Genomic DNA, 22,363 nt, shown 5'->3' with positions numbered 1-22,363 from the left:
GATTAGTTTTAAAGAAATAGATGGGGCCGGGCATGGTGGCTTACGGCTGTAATCCTAGCACTTTGGGAGGCCAAGACAGGCGAATTAGTTGAGGTCAGGAGTTCGAGACCAGTCAGCCAACATGGTGAAACCCTGCCTCTACCAAAAATACAAAAAATTAGCCAGGTGTGGTGGTGCATGCCTGTAATCTCAGCTACTCAGGGGCTGAGGCAGGAGAATCACTTGAACCTGGGAGGCAGAGGTTGCAGTAAGCCGAGATAGTGCCACTGCACTCTAGCCTGGGTGACAGAGTAAGACTCCATTTCAAAAAGAAAGAAAAAGAAAGAAAGAAAGAAATAGATGGAGGTCCGTTTGTCAGAAAGTTCTGGAAGGATTCCTGCATTTGACAGAAAGTTGGAGCTTTAAGCCCTTTTCCACACTAAGATTCTGTGATTCCCAGATCATTGGCAAGCAGTTCTGGTGCTGTGTTTCTTTCAATCTGTTTACTCTTTTCCTCTGTGATCACAGCTCACTTGCAACTAGAAGGCTGAGGGATTTGAAAACCACTCGTTATACTTAGGCAAACTCCTCTGGAGAAGTGTTTTAACTTGAGATACTTAGTATTTCATTGGCTTTCAGGGACAAAACTTGTGGAGAGGAAAAGAGAGAACATACAAAGAGAACAAGCGCTCAAGTGAGCAGAGCTACAGCAGCCTCATGACTGCCACCAATCTTAAAGGGGAAATTGCTGAGGTGCAGTAAGAGGCAGAGCATGATGGGGAGGGAAAATCTAGGCAAATTTCCTGCATCACTGATGTAGATTTTCACTGGGTGACTTAGTTTGAGGGGTTAAGAATTCAATGGCAGTTACTGATGCTATTCCACCGTACAATATGGAGTACTCTGTTCAACAGTTTACATGCACTATCTCAATTACCCCTCACAGAGATCTAGCATGCAAGTACTGTCACTCTCCCTTTTTCACAGATGAGGAGCCTTGGGCTTAGGAGGTAAAGAAACTCGTCTGAATTTCCCTACTGATTAGTGTGCAGATCAAGCACAGGTTTGATGCCAAGGCCAAAGTAACCAAGTTTAGGAACTATATATATAGAGAGTGTGAGGCGCACACACACACACACACACACACACACACACACACACACACTCCTTACCTATTAGTATATATAATTTGGGTAACCCTGAAAATGAGTCTGTAGAACTAATTTCTGCATAGGAATTATATCGTTTAGGTGAATTTTAAACATCAATCCAAACTTAAAAAACATTTTGTTCTGTTTATGAAATTCAACCTTAAACCATGAGAAAAATCAAGATCAAATGACTCCTATGGTACTACTGTTGCAATCATTGGCCCTCAGATGTCTTCATGGTTTGGGGCGAGCAGAGAAGAGTGTGACTAATACAAAGCATAGGTGGAGACTTTCCCTGTATTGCCAGAGACTGCCTACTAACAGGGACTTCTGACCCCAAAGCATTGTGCCATTCATTTGGCAATTCATCATTTATTTTCTGGATGTTTCTCTTATTTTTTTTAATTTTACATAAAATATTATATTGTCATCTAATTTTCTTTTCACCTCTCTATAGGCTGGACAATGTTCTATAATTTTGAGTCCCCTACAGTCCCTAGACAGTCCCTCATATTATTTGACTTTTTTTTCCTTTGATGTGAAAGAGCAATGCTCAGTGTTCTTTTGACAATTTTTTTTTGCCATTGGAATTGTCAAAGTAAATACTGTTCTTAGCCATCTGTTTAAAAGTTCTTAGCTTTTCTAAATGCAGGCATTATCTAAATTGTAAATGGGCCTTTTCCAAAAGTTATTTTGTATATTGGTTTTTGGAACTCTCTAAAAATAATATACATATCGGCTATGTTTCCAAATCAGACTACACAAGAGCTATTCAGCCCATCACTTATGTGAAGTAAGATGATCCCCTAAACTACCACAAAACCAAATATTCATGTATAACACAGTTGCCGTGGGAAAGCACAGATATGCAGATGTATGTGTACTGCACCCTCACCCCCAAGACTACCCACCCTCCCTGCCGTTGTGTGTGCAGGGAGACTCTTCCCTTCACTTCCCTAGGTTTCCAGTTGTTGTCCTGGATCTAGGCACTACCAGAACAGGCTGTGTGGCAAAGGAGAGTTGAATTCTTGGGTCCCAAATCAATGACAGAGGATTGATGAAATCAGAGGTGATGGAGGTGACAGAGTCCCATTATGGGGGCCTCCCTGGGACTTCCAAGTGTTGAGATGAGGTGTGCCTGCAAGATGTAATTTGTTTCTTTTTGTCCCTTTCCTTGTTCCTTTATTGCTGCTGAAAGGAAGGGAAAGCAGAGGATCAGCTGTGGGAGTTTTTTTTTTTTTTTTTTGGCAGGGTCTCACTCTGCTATCCAAGCTGGAGTGCAGTGGCGTGATCACATCTCACTGCAACCTCAATCTCCTGAGCTCAAGCAATTCTCCTGCCTCAGCCTCCTTGTAGTTAAAAAATGTTTTTTAGAGAGACGGAGTCCCACTATGTTTCCCAGGCTGGTATTGAACTCCTGGGCTCAAGCAATCCTCCCACCTCAGCCTCCCAAGCTGCTGGGATTATAGGCTTAAGCCACTGCACATGACGAGGATTCTTACAGTTGTAACAAGATGGAATTGCCTCCCCTCTCCTTTGGCATATACTAGAGGGTGATGAAAATCCTGGGAGGGAGCTTTGACTAACTAGTGCCTTAATAGAGGTAGAAGGAAAAGATTTCTTCCTGCAAATCCCTGTACTCTTAATTCCCCCCAACTCCACACATGCTGTGATGTGACAGGTAGAAGAGAGAGAAATGCATTTCAGGGATTGAACTGGGAATTGGAAATTCTAAACATCTGTATGTTGGTAGCAGCAAGGAGAAATGAAAGAAGAGAGGAAGAGAAAATATTAGCAGAGGAGGGGACTAACATGTCAAGAAGAGAGCTATTTAAGACACACTTTTCCTGTCAAATAGAAGGCAAAACCCAAGCCAAGGCCCTCAAATCATAATTACATAAATGCCCTTATATTTTCTAAGAAAAGTATGTTTTAAAACTTAAATGATGAAATCCGGATGTGGAATTTTCTGTGGGTAACTCCACTTTGTGTATGTCAATTTTATAGTCTGTTAAATGTTAAGTGGCCTCAGAGTACAGGGAAGTGGAGGAGAGGCCAGACTGCCCGAGGCCATGCTCCTCTCTGGAGCTCAGATCTAACAGTCTTCTGTTTTATTCACTTCTTTCTCATTATTTTCCTGTCTGCAAGGTATGTAGATGCATGGAAATTGGGTCTGCTTCTGGACCCCCAGGAAGCATGGAAGCAATGATTGTAGGGGTCAATGTGGGAAGGGGAGGGAGCAGGGTCCAAGCAGCCTCCCCACAGTCCTAAAATGAGCCTTCCCTGGGCCATCAGGTGTGTAGCCTGAGGTGGAAGAGATAGTCAGAAAGAAAAAGGGCTGACCCCTGATAGAACTGTCACCTATTATTTCAAAAATCTGTGATTGATGAGCTCTGCCAACCCTCACTAAAATGAACAAATAGACTACTCCAGATATATATTTTATCTTTCATTGTCTTCCACAAGTATAGATTTAACTATGCTTTTGGAGCCAGAAAAGTATTAGTAAAAAAATAATGGGTAAAAACAACTGGAATGAAAACATCTTGAATAAAGATTTGACAAATACATCCCTGGACTCTTAATATCATTTCTTTTACCCAATTCTCTCTGAAGTAAAATCAAATATTTCATTAATAGGAGTGAAACAAAAAACAATAAAACGACCCACAAAATTAAAGATGGATTTTTTTTTTTTTTTTTCTTGAGACAACGTCTCCCTCTGTCGCCCAGGCTGGAGTGCAGTGGCACGATCTCGGCTCACTGCAACCTCTGCTCCCAGGTTCAAGCGATTCTCCTGGCTCAGCCTCCCAAGTAGCTGGAATTACAGGCGTGCGCCAACACTCCCCCGGCTTTTTGTATTTTTAGTAAAGGCGGGTTTCATCATGTTGGTGACGCTGTTCTCGAACTCCTGGCCTCATGTGATCCGCCTGCCTGGGCGTCCCAAACTGCTGGGATTACAGGTGTGAGCCACCTCGCCCGGCTAAAGATGGCTTATTTAAAGCTAGTGGTGAATTAATTCAGTTCCTAATTGAAACCTAGGTTTTAACAATAAATATTTGAATTTTGTTCAAGTTTTCTTCAGGGTACATTATATTATGAGACAGCATTGCTTTTTCACAACGAAACATGACCATGCCAGAAAATAAAATGTTGCCTTCTTTACGGGCTTCCTTTTCCTTGTCAAACTTTGGTAGCATAGTCAGAAACAACTGAAAGGCAAAATACTAAAACATCCAGCTCCAGTGACTTTTTTTTAAAAAATTCTAAGCCAACAGTTTTTTGGAGCCTGCGGGAGGGGGGCGAGGAGTGTTGAAAGGTCCCTACTAAGCTGAGGTCGAGCCAACAGTGAAGCTTCAAAATTGTCAGCAGGCAGAGTCTCTGGAGAGGCAAATGAATAGGCTTAACGGAAGTCCCTTGCCCTGCAAAAAACGAGGCAGGTGCTAGGGGGATGGACTTTTTGGATAGGATGGAAACCGGGACGGATGAAGTCTTCTCTGGTTAGAGAGGAAATTTGGTATTAAGAGAGCCTCACTGAATCCCAATAATAACCAAACAACTGGTGTTGTCCAGGGCACCGGCTGGAAAGTGGGAGGCAGGAAGCAGAAAGGCTCAAGCTCCTTTCCCTGAGTCGGTTCAGGAATTTAATTTCAGCCAATGTTTATTGGGGCACGGTGTTAAGCACGGGGATATCAAGCTGAATAAAACGTGGTCTTGTCCTTGAAGAGCGTATAGTTCAGTGAAACGGCTTTAACATTCCTCGTGGGTTTTGATAACTTTTATCCTGGGAGTTGTCAGGGGAGAGCTGCATCTAAATCCATCCACACTTTGGTAAAGATTTCAAAACAGAGGAAACAAGATACGGGGCGACGAGGTTGGAGGAGAGATGACGGCAGGGGCCGGTGCCAGACTTGGGAGCCGCCAACGCCGGGCTGTGCAGGTGCTGCATGCTGGCAAGGGGCAGCCAAGACCGTGCTCCGCGCGGGCACCCTCGGGCTCGGTCCCAGCAGCTGGCAGTGCCGTGCGGGCGGACTGCGGTGGGCCTGGCAGGGGCCGAGCGTAGGTCCGGAGCAGCTTGCGCGGCCGGCGCCCGCCCCCAGGGGGCAGAGTTCCCGGGCTAGTGCCTGCGCCGCTACCTGGGGCTCAGGCCCAACCGCTCCCCGCTGCGTCCGCGCCTTCTCTTTTCCGGTCCTCTCCGCCGGCCGGGGCTCGGCTGAGCTCCAGATTTCCCCACCCGCGGCCGCCGCCAGGGGACAGGAGCCGGGGCGCGGCAGGGCACCAGCGGCGGGAGGCGAGGGCGCTCCGCGTGCGGGGGCGGGAGGGGGCTGGGGGATTCGAGGGACGCGGCAGCCCCGCCCCCGCCCCCTCCTCTTCTCCGCTCCAAGCCCGAGAAGCTGGGGAGCATGGACCAGACCCCGCAGCGCTGGCACCATGACGCTCGCCCGCTTCGTGCTGGCCCTGATGTTAGGGGCGCTCCCCGAAGTGGTCGGCTTCGATTCTGTCCTCAATGATTCCCTCCACCACAGCCACCGCCATTCGCCCCCTCCGGGTCCGCACTACCCCTCCTATTACCTTCCCACCCAGCAGCGGCCCCCGAGGACGCGTCCGCCGCCGCCTCTCCCGCGCTTCCCGCGCCCCCCGCGGGCGCTCCCTGCCCAGCGCCCGCACGCCCTCCAGGCCGGGCACACGCCCCGGCCGCATCCCTGGGGCTGCCCCGCCGGCGAGCCATGGGTCAGCGTGACGGACTTCGGCGCCCGGTGTCTGCGGTGGGCGGAGGTGCCACCCTTCCTGGAGCGGTCGCCCCCAGCGAGCTGGGCTCAGCTGCGAGGACAGCGCCACAACTTTTGTCGGAGCCCCGACGGCGCGGGCAGACCCTGGTGTTTCTACGGAGACGCCCGTGGCAAGGTGGACTGGGGCTACTGCGACTGCAGACACGGTTAGTGGCCTCGGGGCGGCCGCGGAAACTCCGGACGGGCTCGGAGCCAGTGAGGCTTGGGGCCGGCGTACAGGTCTCTTGGAAAAAGTGACGGGGTGTGTGGGGTTGTGGGCTTGCGTTTGCGGGCTGTGATGGTGGGCTGCAGCTGGGTTACCAGTAAGGTATACTGGTGCTGCAAATCTAAGCCAGCCAGGTGTGCTTGTGTGAAGGTTGTCAGGGGTGACAGTTCTATGCAAGGTGCTGAGCTCTGGGTTTCTGAATCTGCTCTGTCCTCTGGCCACTGTGTGTGTGTGTGCGCTCGTGTATTGGGTGACAGTGTGCTTTGGGCGTCTGTTCTCTAGATTAGCTTACGTTGAGTGGGTTACCATATTTACATTAAAGAGGCATAATTATTTGTTCTGGAAAGGGAAATGTTACATTAACGTGGCAATCAATAACCTTCCCTCCATTCTTTAGACTCCGATTTTTAAAAATGTGATAAAATTTTGCCTTAATTTAGCTGTTGACCTCTGTTTTAAAAAGTATGGCAAAATTATGTGGCCAAAATCAGCCATATTCACATAATCCAGCTCAGTATGGTAAGTATCATCAGTGACTGGGAAAAAAGAAAGGGAAAAGAGATGGGAATACTACTATCTTGGTGAAGTAGCAACTTGATATAGTCATACACAGTTTTCCAGAGCCATTACTTAGCTTTATATGTTTTATCAGGATTAGTTGGTAACATCAGGAGATAAAGGTGGCAAAATGTTTTAGGTTTGTGGTAATAAAAGCATCACACTAATAAATTTAATGTAAATGAATAATCCAGCTTTGAACATTGCTTCATTTTGAATTGTTGGTATTTTGTTGAAATTAGGTTTTTTTTTTTTGTTTAAAAACTGAGTAAGAAAAAATATCCTCAAAGTTTGAATTTCTTTTCAACAAAATATTTTTGGCAGCTTTCCATTCACACTGTGGGGCAAGGGTTTCCTGAATTGAGATTCTGAATCATATTGTACTTTGTACTTTTTGGAGGTAACTTGGAGGTTATCTGTCACAATGTCATTCATTTCCTGGAGAAATTTTATTTATCAGTACCTTCAATTGCATTAGTGCTTTGAGTTAAGGAAAAGTGATAGGAAGGTTAAGATCAATTATCCTTTATCCTTGGGAATGAAGTCATCGCTTTACTTGTGTTTCATGAACAGAATGCCAATGTAGCTGTAAAAAATTTGAGGTGATGTCAAACAAAGAGTGCTAGCATTGTCTCGTTATTCACTATAAGAGATTATAGTAAAATCTTAGGTTTAGCAAACATTGACTTTTTTCATCTTCATATTATTCTTAGTTTTATAAATAGATAAGAGCGGAGAATTATTAGAGAATGAATGTGTAGGAGAGAATATACAACTTCTCTTTAAGTACATAAGCACAGACTCAAGAAAAGTAATTTGAAGTTAAAAAATGATAGAGATCTGTTGCTCTCTTTCTGACATAACTCTTTCAGCCTTATGTTTCAGACATGGAGAGTAACTTGTCCTTGGATTTCCTGCCACCTCACCTTCTTCAGTTGACTAGAAATGTATATCTTTTGAATGCCTTTATGTTCCTAGCTAACTCTCACCAGACAAAATCCCAAATAACTGCATAATAGTTATTTGTACTTCCTGGAGTAAAGTGATTGAACAAAAGAGAAACAAAAGAAACCACTTAAGATTGGAGATAAATGCCCTTCCCACCACCACAAAAAAATAGGAAAATGATCGACTGTGTAATAATGAATTACTTTCACAGACTCAATCTCATTCTATCATTTACTTCTCCGGTCTGCTTGGGCATAACCTATAGCTTTGAGATGACTGGCGTATTCTGAACGTTAACGGCTCTCTTGGTCCTACATTTCAATTAGGGGTGCGAACAAAAGTATCATGGAGTGGTAAAAAGAATATTGAATTGTGCTTTAGAAAACACTGGTGTCTGTTTTGGCTCTGCCAGTAGCTGTGCACTGTTGGGTAAGACTCTTAACTCTTAGAGCTTTGGTTTCCTCATCAGGAGAAAAGCAAGTTTTGAGTAAATTAATTTAAAAGACCTTTGCAGCGCTGAGCATGTACGCAAAACAACCTGGCCTGATCGTATTAGCTGGGACTTACTGTGCATTCATTCTGTGTTGGATGCTGGACTAAACATTTTATGTGCATTTTCTCATTTCATTCTTATATTTTTATTTATTTATTTATTTTTTGACAAGGGTCTTCCTCTGTCACCCAGGCTGGAGTGCAGTGGTGCCATCTCAGCTCACTGCAACCTCCGCCTCCCTGGTTCAAGCGATTCTCCTGCCTCAGCCTCTTGAGTAACTGGGATTACAGGCACCTGCCACCACGCCCGGCTAATTTTTGTATTTTTAGTAGAGATGGGGTTTCACCATGTTGGCCAGGCTGGTCTTGAATTCCTGACCTCAGGCCATCCACCCGCCTCTGCCTTCCAAAGTGCTGGGATTACAGGTGTGAGCCACCGCTCCCGGCCTCATTTCATTCTTGTAGCAACCTTCTGAGTGAGTTCCTGCATTTTACTGATGAAAATATGTGAAGACATATTATGAGGAGTGTAGGAGAAAATAGGGTTAGATATGTGTATTTTTACTTCACAGCTGATTTTGCTGTATTTCTTTACTTATATATACACATGTAGAAATATCTGCGTTGTGTAGTAATCCTCATTTTGTAGTTTATGGACTAGTCTAACAGGAAGAAAGGGAATTATGTTTGGCCTGATGCACATGATTTACAGTCTCTTATGCTTAAAAGATATCTGGTATCTTTTTCTTTTTTTTTTTTTTTTTGAGACAGGGTCTCTCTCTGTCACCCGGGCTGGAGCGCAGTGGCGCAATCTCAGTGCACTGCAACCTCTGCCTCCTGGGTTCAAATGATTCTCCTGCCTCAGCCTCCCAAAGTGCTGGGATTACAGGCAAGAGCTACCATGCCCGACATATTTTTTTCTTTACAGAAATCCAGGGCAAAAGAAAATAACAATTTACAGTAATGTGATCCCTCCTTTAAAAAATACACTGCTGGCCAGAGTCACATATTTCGTTGCATCGAGAAAAATGAGGAAGTTGGTGTCTCCGTGGTGAAGAGTTGATTGAAGCCAAGTTGAAGGGGCAGGGTGGGGACCTCAGGTGAGCCAGGGCTGGGCGTGGATGTTCCAGTGGCTCAGATGTCAGAGAGCAGGAAACATGATACCTGGGCCCTGGTTTTATGAAACTTGCTAATTAATACTGAAGAATCATTCTAGGGCTGGGCGTGGTAGCTGTCGCTGGTAATCCTAGCACTTTGGGAGGCTGAGGCAGGTGGATCACCTGAGGTCGGGAGTTCGAGACCAGGCTGACCAACGTGGAGAAACCCCTGTCTCTACTAAAAATACAAAATTAGCCAGGCATGGTGGCGCATGCATGTAATCCCATGGGATTACATGGGAGGCTGAAGCAGGAGAATCGCTTGAACCTGGGAGGCAGAAGTTGTAGTGAGCCGAAATCACGCTATTGCACTCCAGCCTGGGCAACAACAGCGAAACTCTTGTCTCAAAAAAAAAAAAAAAAAAAAAAAAAAGAATCATTCTGGCTATGGGAATACACTGAATCAGCCCAGGGAGCTGGTCTCATTATGAGCATTTAGAAACACCTTGGGACTTGTTAAAATGAAGATTCCTAGACTGTAGCCCAGGCTCTGAGTAATTCTCAGTTCTGGATCAGGAATGGAACATGCATTTCTATTGAGCAGTCAAAGTGATTTAGATGCTGAAAACTGTCACAGTCAGGCAGAACACATGGAAGGGCATTAGAACCCACCTAAAATGTATAGTGGTAGGTGATGATACAGACTAACTGAGCCCACCATTCTGTGACTTAACCCTGTTAGGCTTTAGGAGCAGGTGTAAGGCATGCCAATGGTAACTTTTTGTGTGATTTTAGAAATGGCACTTCTGGTTTTTCCTTTGACCAGTGTAAGATAGTAATAACCTAGTTCACTGGAATATGGTTATTTTATTTTTATTTTTTGAGACAAAATGCATTTGTGCCATTTCAGCTCGCTGCAACCTCTGCCTCTCAGGATCAAGCAATTCTCCCACCTTGGCCTCTGAAGTAGCTGGGACTACAGTCCAGCTAATTTATTATTATTATTATTTTTTGTATTGTTTGTAGAGATGGAGTTTTGCCATGTTGCCCAGGCTGGTCTCCAACTCCTGGGCTCAAGTGATTCTCCCGCCTTGGCCTCCCAGAGTACTGGAATTACAGGCATGAGCTACCATGGCTGCCCAGAATATAGTTATTAATTGAATGTGAGCTAAGTTATTTTTGCATTTCTACAGGAAGAATTAACAGGCAACTGATTTCCCCCAACAATAGCTTGTGACCCAGCATGGTGGCTCATGCCTGAAATCGCAGCACTTTAGGAGGCTGGGGCAAGGGGATCACTTGAGGCCAGGAGATAGAGGCTGCAGTGAGCTATAGTCATGACACTGCACCCCATTCTGGGCAACGGAGGGAGACCCTGTCTCTAAAACAAGCAAAACAAACACAACAAAACACAATAGATTGCAATAACTTAGTGTTTCCTGCCTAGGAGGGGCAGTCACTTTTCTAGTCTCTGGTTGGCATAGCAGATGGGGCAACTTGCTTGACACTGTGCTGAGAGCCTCCCTTTTTTACAAGCCAACCCTAGGTGGCTGATGATTGAGAGGTAAAACATTAAATAAATGAGAAAGTTTTAATCATTGAGATTCTGGAGGAGAGGATGAGTCAAGAGATCTGACTTTTTGTCTTGTCATGCTCCTCTGTTCACGTGCACCTACCCACCCAAAATCTCTTGATTGAAATAGAGATAGAGGACATATGGACCAAGTACTATTGTTTACAGGCTGTACTCATTGAATTCCATCTGTTGTTTGTAGTGAATGTTAATTAAAAAGTTAGCTGAAAGCTGTCCCCCGCCACTTTTGAGTGCTACATCTTGGTTCTATGTAGCAGGTGCTGAAAAACATTTATTAGCAATACCAGATTTGATACATTTCCTGGTTGATTTTAAATATTGAGCTCAATCTGCTTTTCAGACTAAGGCAGATGTCAAATACTTAGATTTGGGGGCATTATCTGATTTCTTAACTAGTGTGAATATTTTTTTTTTTAGAGAAGAAAATAAGATATCCCGTTACTATTGCCTTTTATGAGCTATTGTCCAGGGGTGTATATTTACTTATGTGGTCACTGTCGTGTGTGTGTGTGTGTGTGTGTGTGCATGCGTGCACACGCACATGTGCACCTGTGTGTTAAGACACCAGTCCCCAACCTTTTTGGCACCAGGGACCAGTTTTGTGGAAGGCAGTTTTTCCGTGGACCTGGGGGATGGTTTCATCAGGCATTAGATTCTCATAAGGAGCATGCAACCTAGATTCCTTGCATGCACAGTTCACAATAGAGTTCGAGCTCCTAGGAGAATCTAATGCTGCTGCTGATCTGATAGGAGGCAGAGCTTAGGAGGCAGAGCTCAGGTGGTAATGTGAGCGATGGGGAGTGGCTGTAAATACAGATAAAGCTTCACTTGCTCACCTCCTGGTCACCTCCTGCTGGGCAGCCCAGTTCCTAGGCCACGGACCTGTACCGGTCCATGGCTTGGGGGTTGGGGCCCCCTGTGATAAGATAACCTATGTAAAAGTAATTTGGTTTATAACTGAAGGGAAAATGAAATATCCAGTAATAAGGTACTACTCACAGGTACCTGCATTTGATGGATATTATGCAGATACTAAAATAATTATTGTAAATATTATATATATATATAAAAATAGGAAAGTGTTTACGATAGTGTTTAGGGGAAAGAAGGGTACGAAATTTATATATAATACATTATGACTGTGAAAATAAAGATGCTTTTGGAAGATTTGGAAGAAAACATGATAATTATGAATTTGGGTATGGATGTGTCTTGAATCAATTTGGGTGGTTTTGATAGCAAAGAATAGAAAACGGAAACAATAAGGAGGCTTATTGTTCCTATTACAAGAAGTCCATGTGATGGGCAGACTCCAGCATGGTACACTTCTGTTCCTCTGCTACTTTCTTGGCTCCTCTATCCTCTTCAGAAGCGTGGCCTTTATTCTTAGGCTGGTGGTTATTCCAGGCTTCACTTAGAGATAGAACAATCTGCAGAAGGAAGAGAGCCCCTCTGCAGGAATGTCCTTTTGAAACAACAAGGAAACCTTTCTGGAATTTCCCCCACAGGCTTCCACATTTCATCTGCCCAGACTGGATCACATGTTCCTTCTTGACACTCTTTGGAAAGAAATGTACAATTACCATGATTACATAGATTAGTTAGCTTAACCTCTGAATCATCTGGGGATTCAACTGGCAAGGAGGAAACAAGGTAGTTGTTGATCAGAACCAAAAGGGTTTGCTAAGGAGTATGGTTGGGACTTGTCCTTATATTTGGGAAACTTAATGCAATTAAAAAATAACAGTAAGTAATTTATAAAGTGCTGTAAAATGTTACATTCATTTTTTTTTAGTCATATCTGGATGAATAACATTTAGACTCTGGTTTGGTTGACAAAGCATATTTCCTTGTCTTAAGATGCTATTTGCAGGCAAATATTATGACACGTTAATATCTGAAATGAATAATTCCATAACTGATGAGAATGCTGAAGTTAGTTCATTTATTAAGTAAACATGATTATATGATTTAATTCTAATTTTGAAGGTTTTTTCCCCCTGAATTAAATTTTAAAGAAAGCAGTCCTTTGAAGCCTCTCTCCTTAGCTGCATAGTAAATAGGCATTATGTGAACAATTGATTTAGACTGATGTTTACATGTTTGGTCTGTTGTCATTAGAAACTAAAGAAATGTTTATTTTTGCCCCTTTAGCATCTTCCTTTTCCAGGGCAGTCTCCTCTTCCCCTCCTCCTCCTTCTAACAAATCAGTGCAACAATATTAATAAAAAAATTATTGTATGCAAAACACTAAAGCAATGATATTTACCCCCCTACAAGCCACACATGCACATTTAGCCTCAGTACTTTTTATTAGGATCAGCAGAGGGGATACAAAGTGTAATGCTGATTCTTCTAACAGGGTAAGGATAGGTTTCATTTAGTCCTTAAACATTTACTGCATTCACACTAGGTGCAGCATTTATAAAGATGAATCAGAAATTCACCTTTGTCCTCTGGTTGAGGACAGCCATTTTCTGGGTGAGGTGTCAGAAGAATAATAAGCATTTTCATTACCTTCCCTGTGGTGCATGATCTGGGAGACAAGAAGATTATTGTTCGGTTTCAATTTCATCACTCACTGCTATACAATAAAATGGTAATACCTGTACCATTTATTTATGTGTAGATGGTCTGGGGACACACAATTTGTGAAAGCTTCTGTTGAGGTTATATGCATGTATTGTTAGCCTACTATAGCTTAACCATGGACAGAGTCATCTTTTTTTGTTTGATATCGTATAATGTTTTAAACTAAGGAATAATTTATAAGATTTATAAATTTCTAATCAGCACACTGTAAATGGGTAGAATTGCTAATTTAGGGGATGCACTCTCATTTTGAACTATACCAACTGATTTTTTTTCTCAGCATTTAAGTTGTTGTATACATGAATAATAAATGAACAATTAGTATGAATTATAGATGTGAACTAATGGAGGCAAATATAGCTCAGTTGGATCTTGGTTCAGGGGAATGCCTTGTATGTTAAAAATTATTTGATTCATTTTGACCTGGGATGACTTGAATAAAATATACTATTTAGCAAAGATATAGCAGGTTTAATTAATGGGTAAATATAATTATAGATGAAAATAGTATAACAGTACTGTAGAATATGGTGAAGAAAGAAAATAACATAAAAATTAACCTAGCATCCCCTACTGTACTTGAAAAATTCAACCAAGAGTCCCCCAATTCAGTTATTTTCAGGTACTGTAATTTTTTTAATATATCTTATAATTGATAGAGAATGGTCATTTAGTATATTTTTATAGTGTTGCATTTGGTATAAGACATAGTATTATATTTAACTTAATGTTAAATATGTATACTAAATTGTTCAACATGTAATGGTTTTTTTCTATTCTTTTGAATAGGTCATAAATTGAAATTTCTGTATCACTCACAGCTTTAAGTGTACTTTTTGTCAAGGATCTGAACACTAGCTGGATGTTGCCAGTATGCATTCTTTCTATTCCACTAGAACAATAGAAATGACTAAAACTAATTATTTTATGCATCTGTAAAGTTCAATAATAGACAAGAAAGGATTTGTGTGAAAACATGAAGTTTTTTTTTACTCTTTTATCAAACTGTGATTTTTTTAAAAAAAGATTTTAAAAATATTTATTACTAGTTTTATTCAGAAAACACTATTGGGGTGGGTCTTTGTTTTTACTGCATTTTCTTTCTCTTTAAATTAAGGAATGCTATTTTATAAGTACATTTTAATGAGGGGTTAACTGAATAGGCAGGCATGCATTTTTCCCCCCACAGGGTCTTGCTTTGTTGCTCAGGCTGGAGTATAGTGGCATAGTCATAGCTCATTGTAACCTTGAATGCCTGGGCTCAAGCGATCATTTGCCTCAGCCTCCCAAGTAGCTGGGATTACAGGCCCGAGCCACCACGCCCAGCTAATTTTAAAATTTTTTGTAGAGGTGGGGTCTTGCTATGTTATCCAGGCTGAACAGGGATATCTTTTCATTTGCTTTATTTTGGAATAAGCTGGATATATAGAATGAAGATAGTTGACTCATTTGGTTCCTTTTCTCCTATTTTCTTTTAGGTTTCCTTCACATATGGAATATGGAAAGGAAGGTTGTTTTGCTTTTGTTTTTGTTTTTTGTTTTTTTAGACAGGGTCTTGCTCTGTCACCTAGACTGGAATGCAGTAGCACAATTATAGCTCACTGCAGTCTTGAACTCCTGGATACAAGCAATCCTTCCGCCTTAGTAGCCTGAGTAGCTGGGACTACACACGTGGGCCACCAAGCCCGGCTAATTTTTAATTTTTTTTTTTTTTGTAAAGACAGTGTCTCACTCTGTTGTCTAGGCCGATCTCTAACCCCAGGGCTCAAACAGTCCTCCTGCCTTGGCCTCCCAAAGTGCTGGGATTACAGGTGTGAGCCACTGTGCCTTGCCTTAGTCTTAAATCTTAAAGCTCAGAAACCAATGAGACTTGTGAAGGAAATTTTTATCCAGTCGGCTGTTCTCTAGTTTACCTGTATTGACTGAGACTGATAAGATGGTTAAAGAGAACTCTTCTTGAATGTCTGTCCGTCTATTTGGGGAATTCCTGTTTTCTAGCGAAGTTGTCCGTCAAGCAAATTTCTGTTACATGAACCTTTTATGTTTTCTTTCCTTTATAAAACTGGAGGCCTATGTACTTAGAAGGAAAACAGTTGTAAACTATTTTACTGTAAATGTTTAACAGTTAAACATTTTTATCAAGGAATTAAGATAGAATTCTGAACATTGTTGTACATTGGAACATTTTGCCTTTAAATAGTTATAACACCAGCAGACAGTTGACCTTTTTCTTTTTTGGTAGCCGTTCATTTCAGGAACTCTGGGGCCTCCACTGCATGACATGCCATCACGCATAGTGGTACAATTCCAGACTTTCTTCCTTTACTAGTTTGGTCTGCATGTTTATAATGCTTAATATAATTGACCTAAAACCTCTGCTTGAGACTTTAAATTATTATTCTTAACGCATTTTAAAGATAGAAATATGTAGAATAGAATATTTTCTGTGCACGTGGCACTTGAGAGACTTTAAGACAGTGCAACCCTGGATCACACACACTCCGGTGTGGTCCAGGGACACAAGCTCTGACTAGAGTATCGAAGAATGGTTGGTTGCTGTAGGAGAATGGGGGTGGAAGGTGAGGGATCAATTCTTGATAATAAAAAATTGGACAATTGAACAATATTTGCCAAACAAAGAATTTCGTCTACAATTTATGCTAATCACTTTATTGTTAGGTACAGCAATGGAAATTAGTTCACTTGGTTAGCTTTGGGCTTCGCGGATTTCTTTGAGCTAAGGTTATTTTCCTTTCTCCATTGTGTAATTGTGTACCTATACATTTGTGCAAATGTGTACACACACACGTTCATAGTCCTCCTACAACTTTGTACAGCTGTGGGACAAATCAGCTTCTACTGGAGGATTTGCGTCAACTATAGGAGCACCAGAAAGCTACTTCTCTCCTGTTCCACAGTGTAAAGAAACTTCAGGCTACTTTATGCTTCTCTTCCTAGTTGGCTTATTTCCATACAAGATTTGGTGGATTAGTTGCAGTATTTTCAGTAGGATGGTGAACTCTAACATGGTATAATGCATAAAGTAATATCTGAAGTTTTGAAAGGTACTTATTGTATTTCAGGGTCTTTGCTTAAGTTTGGAGGTAGAAGGTCAGTAACCAGGGCAGGGAACTAGGAGATAGTTGATCATGGCTCTGTAACTGCTCAGTTGCTTTGGTCTGTAGCTTTTTCATCCATAAGTAGAAGGAAATAAGTTATAGCTTTTTTGTTGTTGTTGTTGCGGTTAGCTTGCTTTTGAGATGGAGTTTTGCTTTTGTTGCCCAGGCTGGAATGCAGTGGTGAGATCTCGGCTCGCCGCAACCTCAGCCTCCCGGGTTCAAGTGATTCTCCTGCTTCAGCCTCCCAAGTAGCTGGGATTACAGGCATGTGCTACCATGCCCGGCCAATTTTGTATTTTTAGTAGAGATGGGGTTTCTCCATGTTGGTCAGGCTGGTCTCGAACTCTCAATCTCAGGTGATCCACCCACCTCGGCCTCCCAAAGTGCTGGGATTACAGGCGTGAGCCACTGTGTCCAGCCATAAATTATAGTTTTTAAGATCTGGACCACCTCAGCTTTTCTAAGAGAATAAATGCAGCAATAACAAAATAAAGCCAGAAAACAAATGAAAACTACTACTTATCTTAAATCTTTATAGTGTTGGGTCTCAGAAAATGATATCCCCAAATGAAGGCCTCAGAAGTAGTCTCAGAAACAAGTTTTCCTTTGATCTTTTCCCACTTTCCTGTCACTGGCCCTTCATTTACCCCTGAGGCTAGCCGCAGAAACTAGAATTCCTCTTTTCCAAGGTGGGCCATAGACACCAGAACCCCTTGTTTCCACAATCAGCCATAAAACCTAAAAATATTACTCAACTCCCCTCATGTCCCAGCTTTCTGTGTAAAAACTGGCCTTAAAAATTTATCTGACCTACCTTGTTTGATTACATAAGACCCCCATTCCAGAGAGGGTTCTTCTCCATACCCAGAAAAAAACAAAACAAAACGCAAAGAGGCCAAGAAAAATCTAAACTGATAAGCCTTACTGGGTTTCCCCACTCAGTCTATTGAGATTAGATCCTACCCATTTTGTCCAAACATATTTCTACGTGGCTGACCACACTTTGTTAAACCTGAACATAAAAATGGGCAGTATCCCCTATAGCTTTGGGTCCTCATTCTAAAGGCTCCCATATCCCCTATAGCTTTGGGTCCTCATTCTAAAGGCTCCCACGTCACGTAAAACCACGATCAAATAAATTTATATGCCTTTTATCCTAATAATATGCCTCTTGTCAGTGAACCTTCAGAAGGCAGAGAAAGTGCTCTTGGCTCCTACAATAGAATGCATCGTGTGTTCAAACTTTTAGTCTTTTAGAGCATATTTGAATGCTGTTTTTAAAAAAGATGTTTCAAATAATTATTAGAAGAATTGAGCTTTATAGAATGATATAAATACTCATTCTGAGTCCTAGGTAGATGGTTTCCTCAGAATAGACATTTTTATGGCCCTTAGGAAAGGATAAACCATGTGGAGGACACTGTTAGGAAGGTGTGTGCCTCCTGTGCCTGGGGTGGAATCTGACATAGAATTCATTAGTCATTGACATGCAAATTGCCTTTTAAGAATTGCAAATTTTTGTCTTCATTTGTTAAAGGAAAATTGGATGAGCACTGCACATTTCTTGCCATATAGCAGATACTGCTAAATGAATCCAGGCGTTCACAGTGTGCTTGGAGCGTTAGAGAAAATGATGGTGCAGCTGATAGTTGACCTGGAAACTATTTCCAGCTCTATCATTGCCATTATATTGTTATGGTCATAATTATACTTTACTCAGGATTTTCTCCGTCTCACCTCTAAGTGCCTCAATCATTTAGATTCATGTGTACATCATTTCTTCTTGATAGCTTTTTGATGTAGACACTATTTTAAATCTTATGATCACTTAAAGTGCATAAGTACACATTTTGTTTGTTTTCATTACTAGAACTATCTTCCAGCCCTTTTGACCTGAGTAACTTCGTGATTAAGGGGAGGAATTAGTAAAGAAATAATAGATTAAATATCAGTTCAAATAAAGTTTGCTTGAGGTCAACAAATGAATTCTTTGACTAAAATAAACTGCTGGCATTTGTGATGTGCATAATATTACGTGGACCTCTGTAGAAGAGATTTTGTGATATAAAAAATCATTAAAGATCAGTTGAACTCTTCAGAAATACTTCCTTAAAAATATTCTGTAGTTCATACTTCGCTGAGCTAGGCAGGACTTCCTCTTGCTTACTGTGAATTAAAGAAGTTTAGAATATATGAATGAGTTTTAGATGATTTGTCATATGAATGACCCGTGCCCTGTTCATTCCTGAATAGTCAGGATTTGGTAGTACTGTACAATGTTTACCTCCATTTATTATTGCCTTTTGTTTGAATTAAATGAGACTTTGTTTTTGTCGTGAGAAATATAATATGTTTTTCTTAAATGCTTACATTTTTAAAGGATGATGATGTGGAAAATAATAGTGGTGGATGACTAAGCCTGTACAAATGAAATGAGTGGATACTTTGTGAATCTAATATTTTTGGAAGTTGTTATGAAGCCATACATAACTTTGAAATATGCAAATTATGCTAGATTTTTTGGGTAGGATTGATTTTTTAAATTAATTTCTTAATTTTCTTACCTATGAAAGGCCACATTGTAGGTGATTTTAAACAGAATTTTATGCAATTCTTAAGTTGTCTGAGGTTAATTCTGTCTCTGCTCAGTTGTCCCACTTGCTAGCTCCCAGTACCTGCTCTGGAACCAGTCCCAATGAGAAGAGGAATGTAGGTCTTTGAACCACACTTAAGGAATAAGACCAAAGTGTTATCTTTCCTAAGGGTGCTTGAATTTAAATCTTGGCTCTTTTAAAGACTGAAAGGAATGACTTAAATTGCGGACTTTGGGACAGCTCTTTGGGTGTGGTATATTAGAGGAGGTGAGTTTCCAGGGGCATTCAATTATACATACTACCTAGTGGCTATTTTTCCAAGACTAGCATTAGGCAATATTTTCAAAATGAAGATTATGGACATAATCTTCAGAATTTTAATGACTACTACTGAAAGTTAAAAGGGGAAAACACATTTTATTTTTCCTTAGTGGATGAACAAATCAAATGGAAGATATAACACAGCTAATTACAGCTAATTCATATGAAGAACATTTAATTTTGTTTCTGTGTTTCTTATTGATGACCTCATGAGAAGAGGAAGGTAATAAATGATAAAAACTTCATATGTGATGTAATCTAGTATTTGAGATACAAGATCTGATATTAGTCATACTCTTCCACTTTTTCCCCGTTTGAAAATTACAGTGGTTGCTTCTTGATGAGGAGATATTGGAATAAACAAAAAAATTATAATAGGACTGTCTGTTTGCCTAGATAAAAAAGAAAATATAATTAGCATTGACATCAGGATGTTAATTACAAAAAAGAAGGAGCTTGCTAAATCCTCACTTAAAGGAAGAAACACATGCCACACACAGTGGAGGCTAAATCATCCTGCCTGGATCCCTTACTACTTAAGTTTAAAAATCATGTTAACCCAGGACTGGCTCAATATGTTCAAATGATTATTTACTATTAAAGGATTTTGGGATTCTTTTCCACTTTAGGATCAGTACGACTTCGTGGCGGCAAAAATGAGTTTGAAGGCACAGTGGAAGTATATGCAAGTGGAGTTTGGGGCACTGTCTGTAGCAGCCACTGGGATGATTCTGATGCATCAGTCATTTGTCACCAGCTGCAGCTGGGGTGAGTGTACCCATCCCTGACCAAATCAGTCTGCTAGTGTTTGAGAATAATGCTGGGTGCCCGTCATTGCTTTGTAAAGCTTGTATCTTTGTTTCTTATTGTCACTTTCCTCATTCTCACTTTTCACAAAAAAGCTATAAAGAAAGGGCCCCAAATGGAAGAAATGAATTCTCTCACATGCAAATGTACTTCACATATTACTATCTGGGCTGAACTAGGAAAATGGGCAAATACTAAGTGGGCAAATTTAAAAGCATCTTTTGGTCTTTGTCTTTAACAAAATACAGAGGCCTTTGAAGCAAGTTTTGCCTTTACAAATTCTAAGAATTTGATTCTAAAAATTATAATTTCTTAGAATTATAATGAATTAATTATAATTATTCTAATTATTAATTATAATTAATTAATTAGCACAGCCTTAACTTGTTGTTGTCATTTGATTTTACCTTTCTTCTTTTATCCACCCACAAGTTCCATTTGTGTGTGAAAGGGGCAATGTTTACCTGTGCCCTTGTCCTTGATGGGGAAGTGGTGATGTCCCAGGCCTTAGGTTTTGGTGCTGAGGAGGTCCTGTGGAAGATGGCAGCTTCTGTCAGCTCTGGCAGTGTCCTGCCGTCCTGAGGAGCTGCCAGCCTGGGAACTGGCTCCACTGTAACCCTAGGCACTGTCTTTACGACAAGTCAGTGTATTTTGAATTCATCAGTCCCAGCATCTTTATTCCTTGTGCCATAGAGTTTCACCAGGAGCAGAAGGCTTCTTTTTGGGACAACAGGTTTCATTTTTGTTTTTCTTATTCTTTTGTTTTTGTGTCTCCTTTATATTTTCTAAGCGCACTTAACATATGTTTTTTCTTGGCCTTTATCACCAGAGATCTTTAGAAAGCATGGAAATATTTTGTTATAAAAAAAATACAGTGTAAAAGACTGAAAAAGAGGTTTGCAGTTTTCAAGTATTTTGCATTAATAATCAGAGTGGTAATATGATGACACGAAATGAAGAAGTAGAACTTTAATTTACCAGATTTCTCTTGTCTTCCCACTAGGAAGCTGAGGAATGAGTATTGAGTAGAGGCAAAGCTTGAAGGCCTAAATTTTGCTTAGATTTTTGATGCTGTTAGAGCAATAAATAGGGTTATTATAGTAAATTAAAATTAATTATTTTGATGAGTTGATATAAATCAGGATGAACGAAGGAGTAAGGCCAGAGCCTATAAAGTGTTATGGTGCTTGGAAATGTTAATTACTGATTTTATCATGAATACTTAGTCTGGCAAACAGACATTGGCAAGTGGGCAGGTCACAAAGAATGATGATTTCATGCTTTTTCCTTTGAGGGGCAAGAGATGTAATAAATTTGTAGGCTGATGTCAATGTCTTCCTTTATATACATACCTATTTGTGCTTTTATTACCCCAGAAAATCAGAAAGGAATAAAATTTTCTGTGAGATACAAAGAAACAAGAACGCTATAGTGGAGGTGTGAACTACTGTGTGGTTTATTAGTCTTTTGATTGATGAAAGTATGTAAACTATTATTCTGCAAACAAACTTCAGATAAGCTGATCCAGCTGCTTATATAGTATCATCTCTCAGTAGTCCATTTAAAAAAAAAAAAGGAATTGCACGATAAAATCAGAGAAACCCAGCTTTATTGCTGTGAAGACACATTTACATTTTAGATATACCCCAAATATTTACAGTTTGGTTGATGGAATGCTGCAGCATGGAGACAGTTGTAGGGATTACCATGTTAATCGGATAAGCATTTCATCTTTTTAAAATTTAATGCCAGTTTGTACACAGCAGAGGTTACTTACAAAAATATGTGGATTAGATGAGCTAAAAGCAGAACCCATCTGTATGCTATTATTTTCATTTTTTCTTTTAAAAATACTCTCCTGGTGTTGGGAAAGAGATGCATGTTGCTATTTTATTAATTGGTTTCAAAGGCTTGCTAGCAAATACTATGTAGAGTGTAAGGTTTTAAAAATTATAAATAGATTGCCTCCCGTGATATTATTGTGCTTAGATGTAGTAATAATAATTTTGAAAATGCTAGCCTAGAATGTTAGAGTCAGAAAGAATCTTCAAGCATCCAGATTTTTCTTTTGACGCATTAGAAGACAAAGCCTTCGAGTTACTTGCAGCTTGGCATG

General features: G+C 40.8%; 1 protein-coding gene across 1 annotated transcript in view; it reads left to right on the top strand.

Annotated features, from left to right (window-relative positions):
• Nucleotides 1-5,291: 5,291 nt before the first annotated feature.
• PRSS12 (serine protease 12) overlaps nucleotides 5,292-22,363 on the top strand; it is a 73,294-nt gene continuing 56,222 nt past the window's right edge. Inside the window, exons 1-2 of the mRNA XM_004040315.5 lie at nucleotides 5,292-6,066; nucleotides 20,070-20,208. Coding sequence (XP_004040363.3) covers nucleotides 5,562-6,066; nucleotides 20,070-20,208 — 644 coding nt within the window. The 5' untranslated portion in view covers nucleotides 5,292-5,561. The remainder of the gene's footprint in view (nucleotides 6,067-20,069; nucleotides 20,209-22,363) is intronic.

The sequence above is a fragment of the Gorilla gorilla genome, chromosome 3 (genome assembly GCF_029281585.2).
Source record: "Gorilla gorilla gorilla isolate KB3781 chromosome 3, NHGRI_mGorGor1-v2.1_pri, whole genome shotgun sequence".
NCBI lineage: Eukaryota > Metazoa > Chordata > Mammalia > Primates > Hominidae > Gorilla > Gorilla gorilla.
Note: the sequence above shows the minus strand (reverse complement) of the source record. Positions and strands in the feature narration are given on the sequence as shown.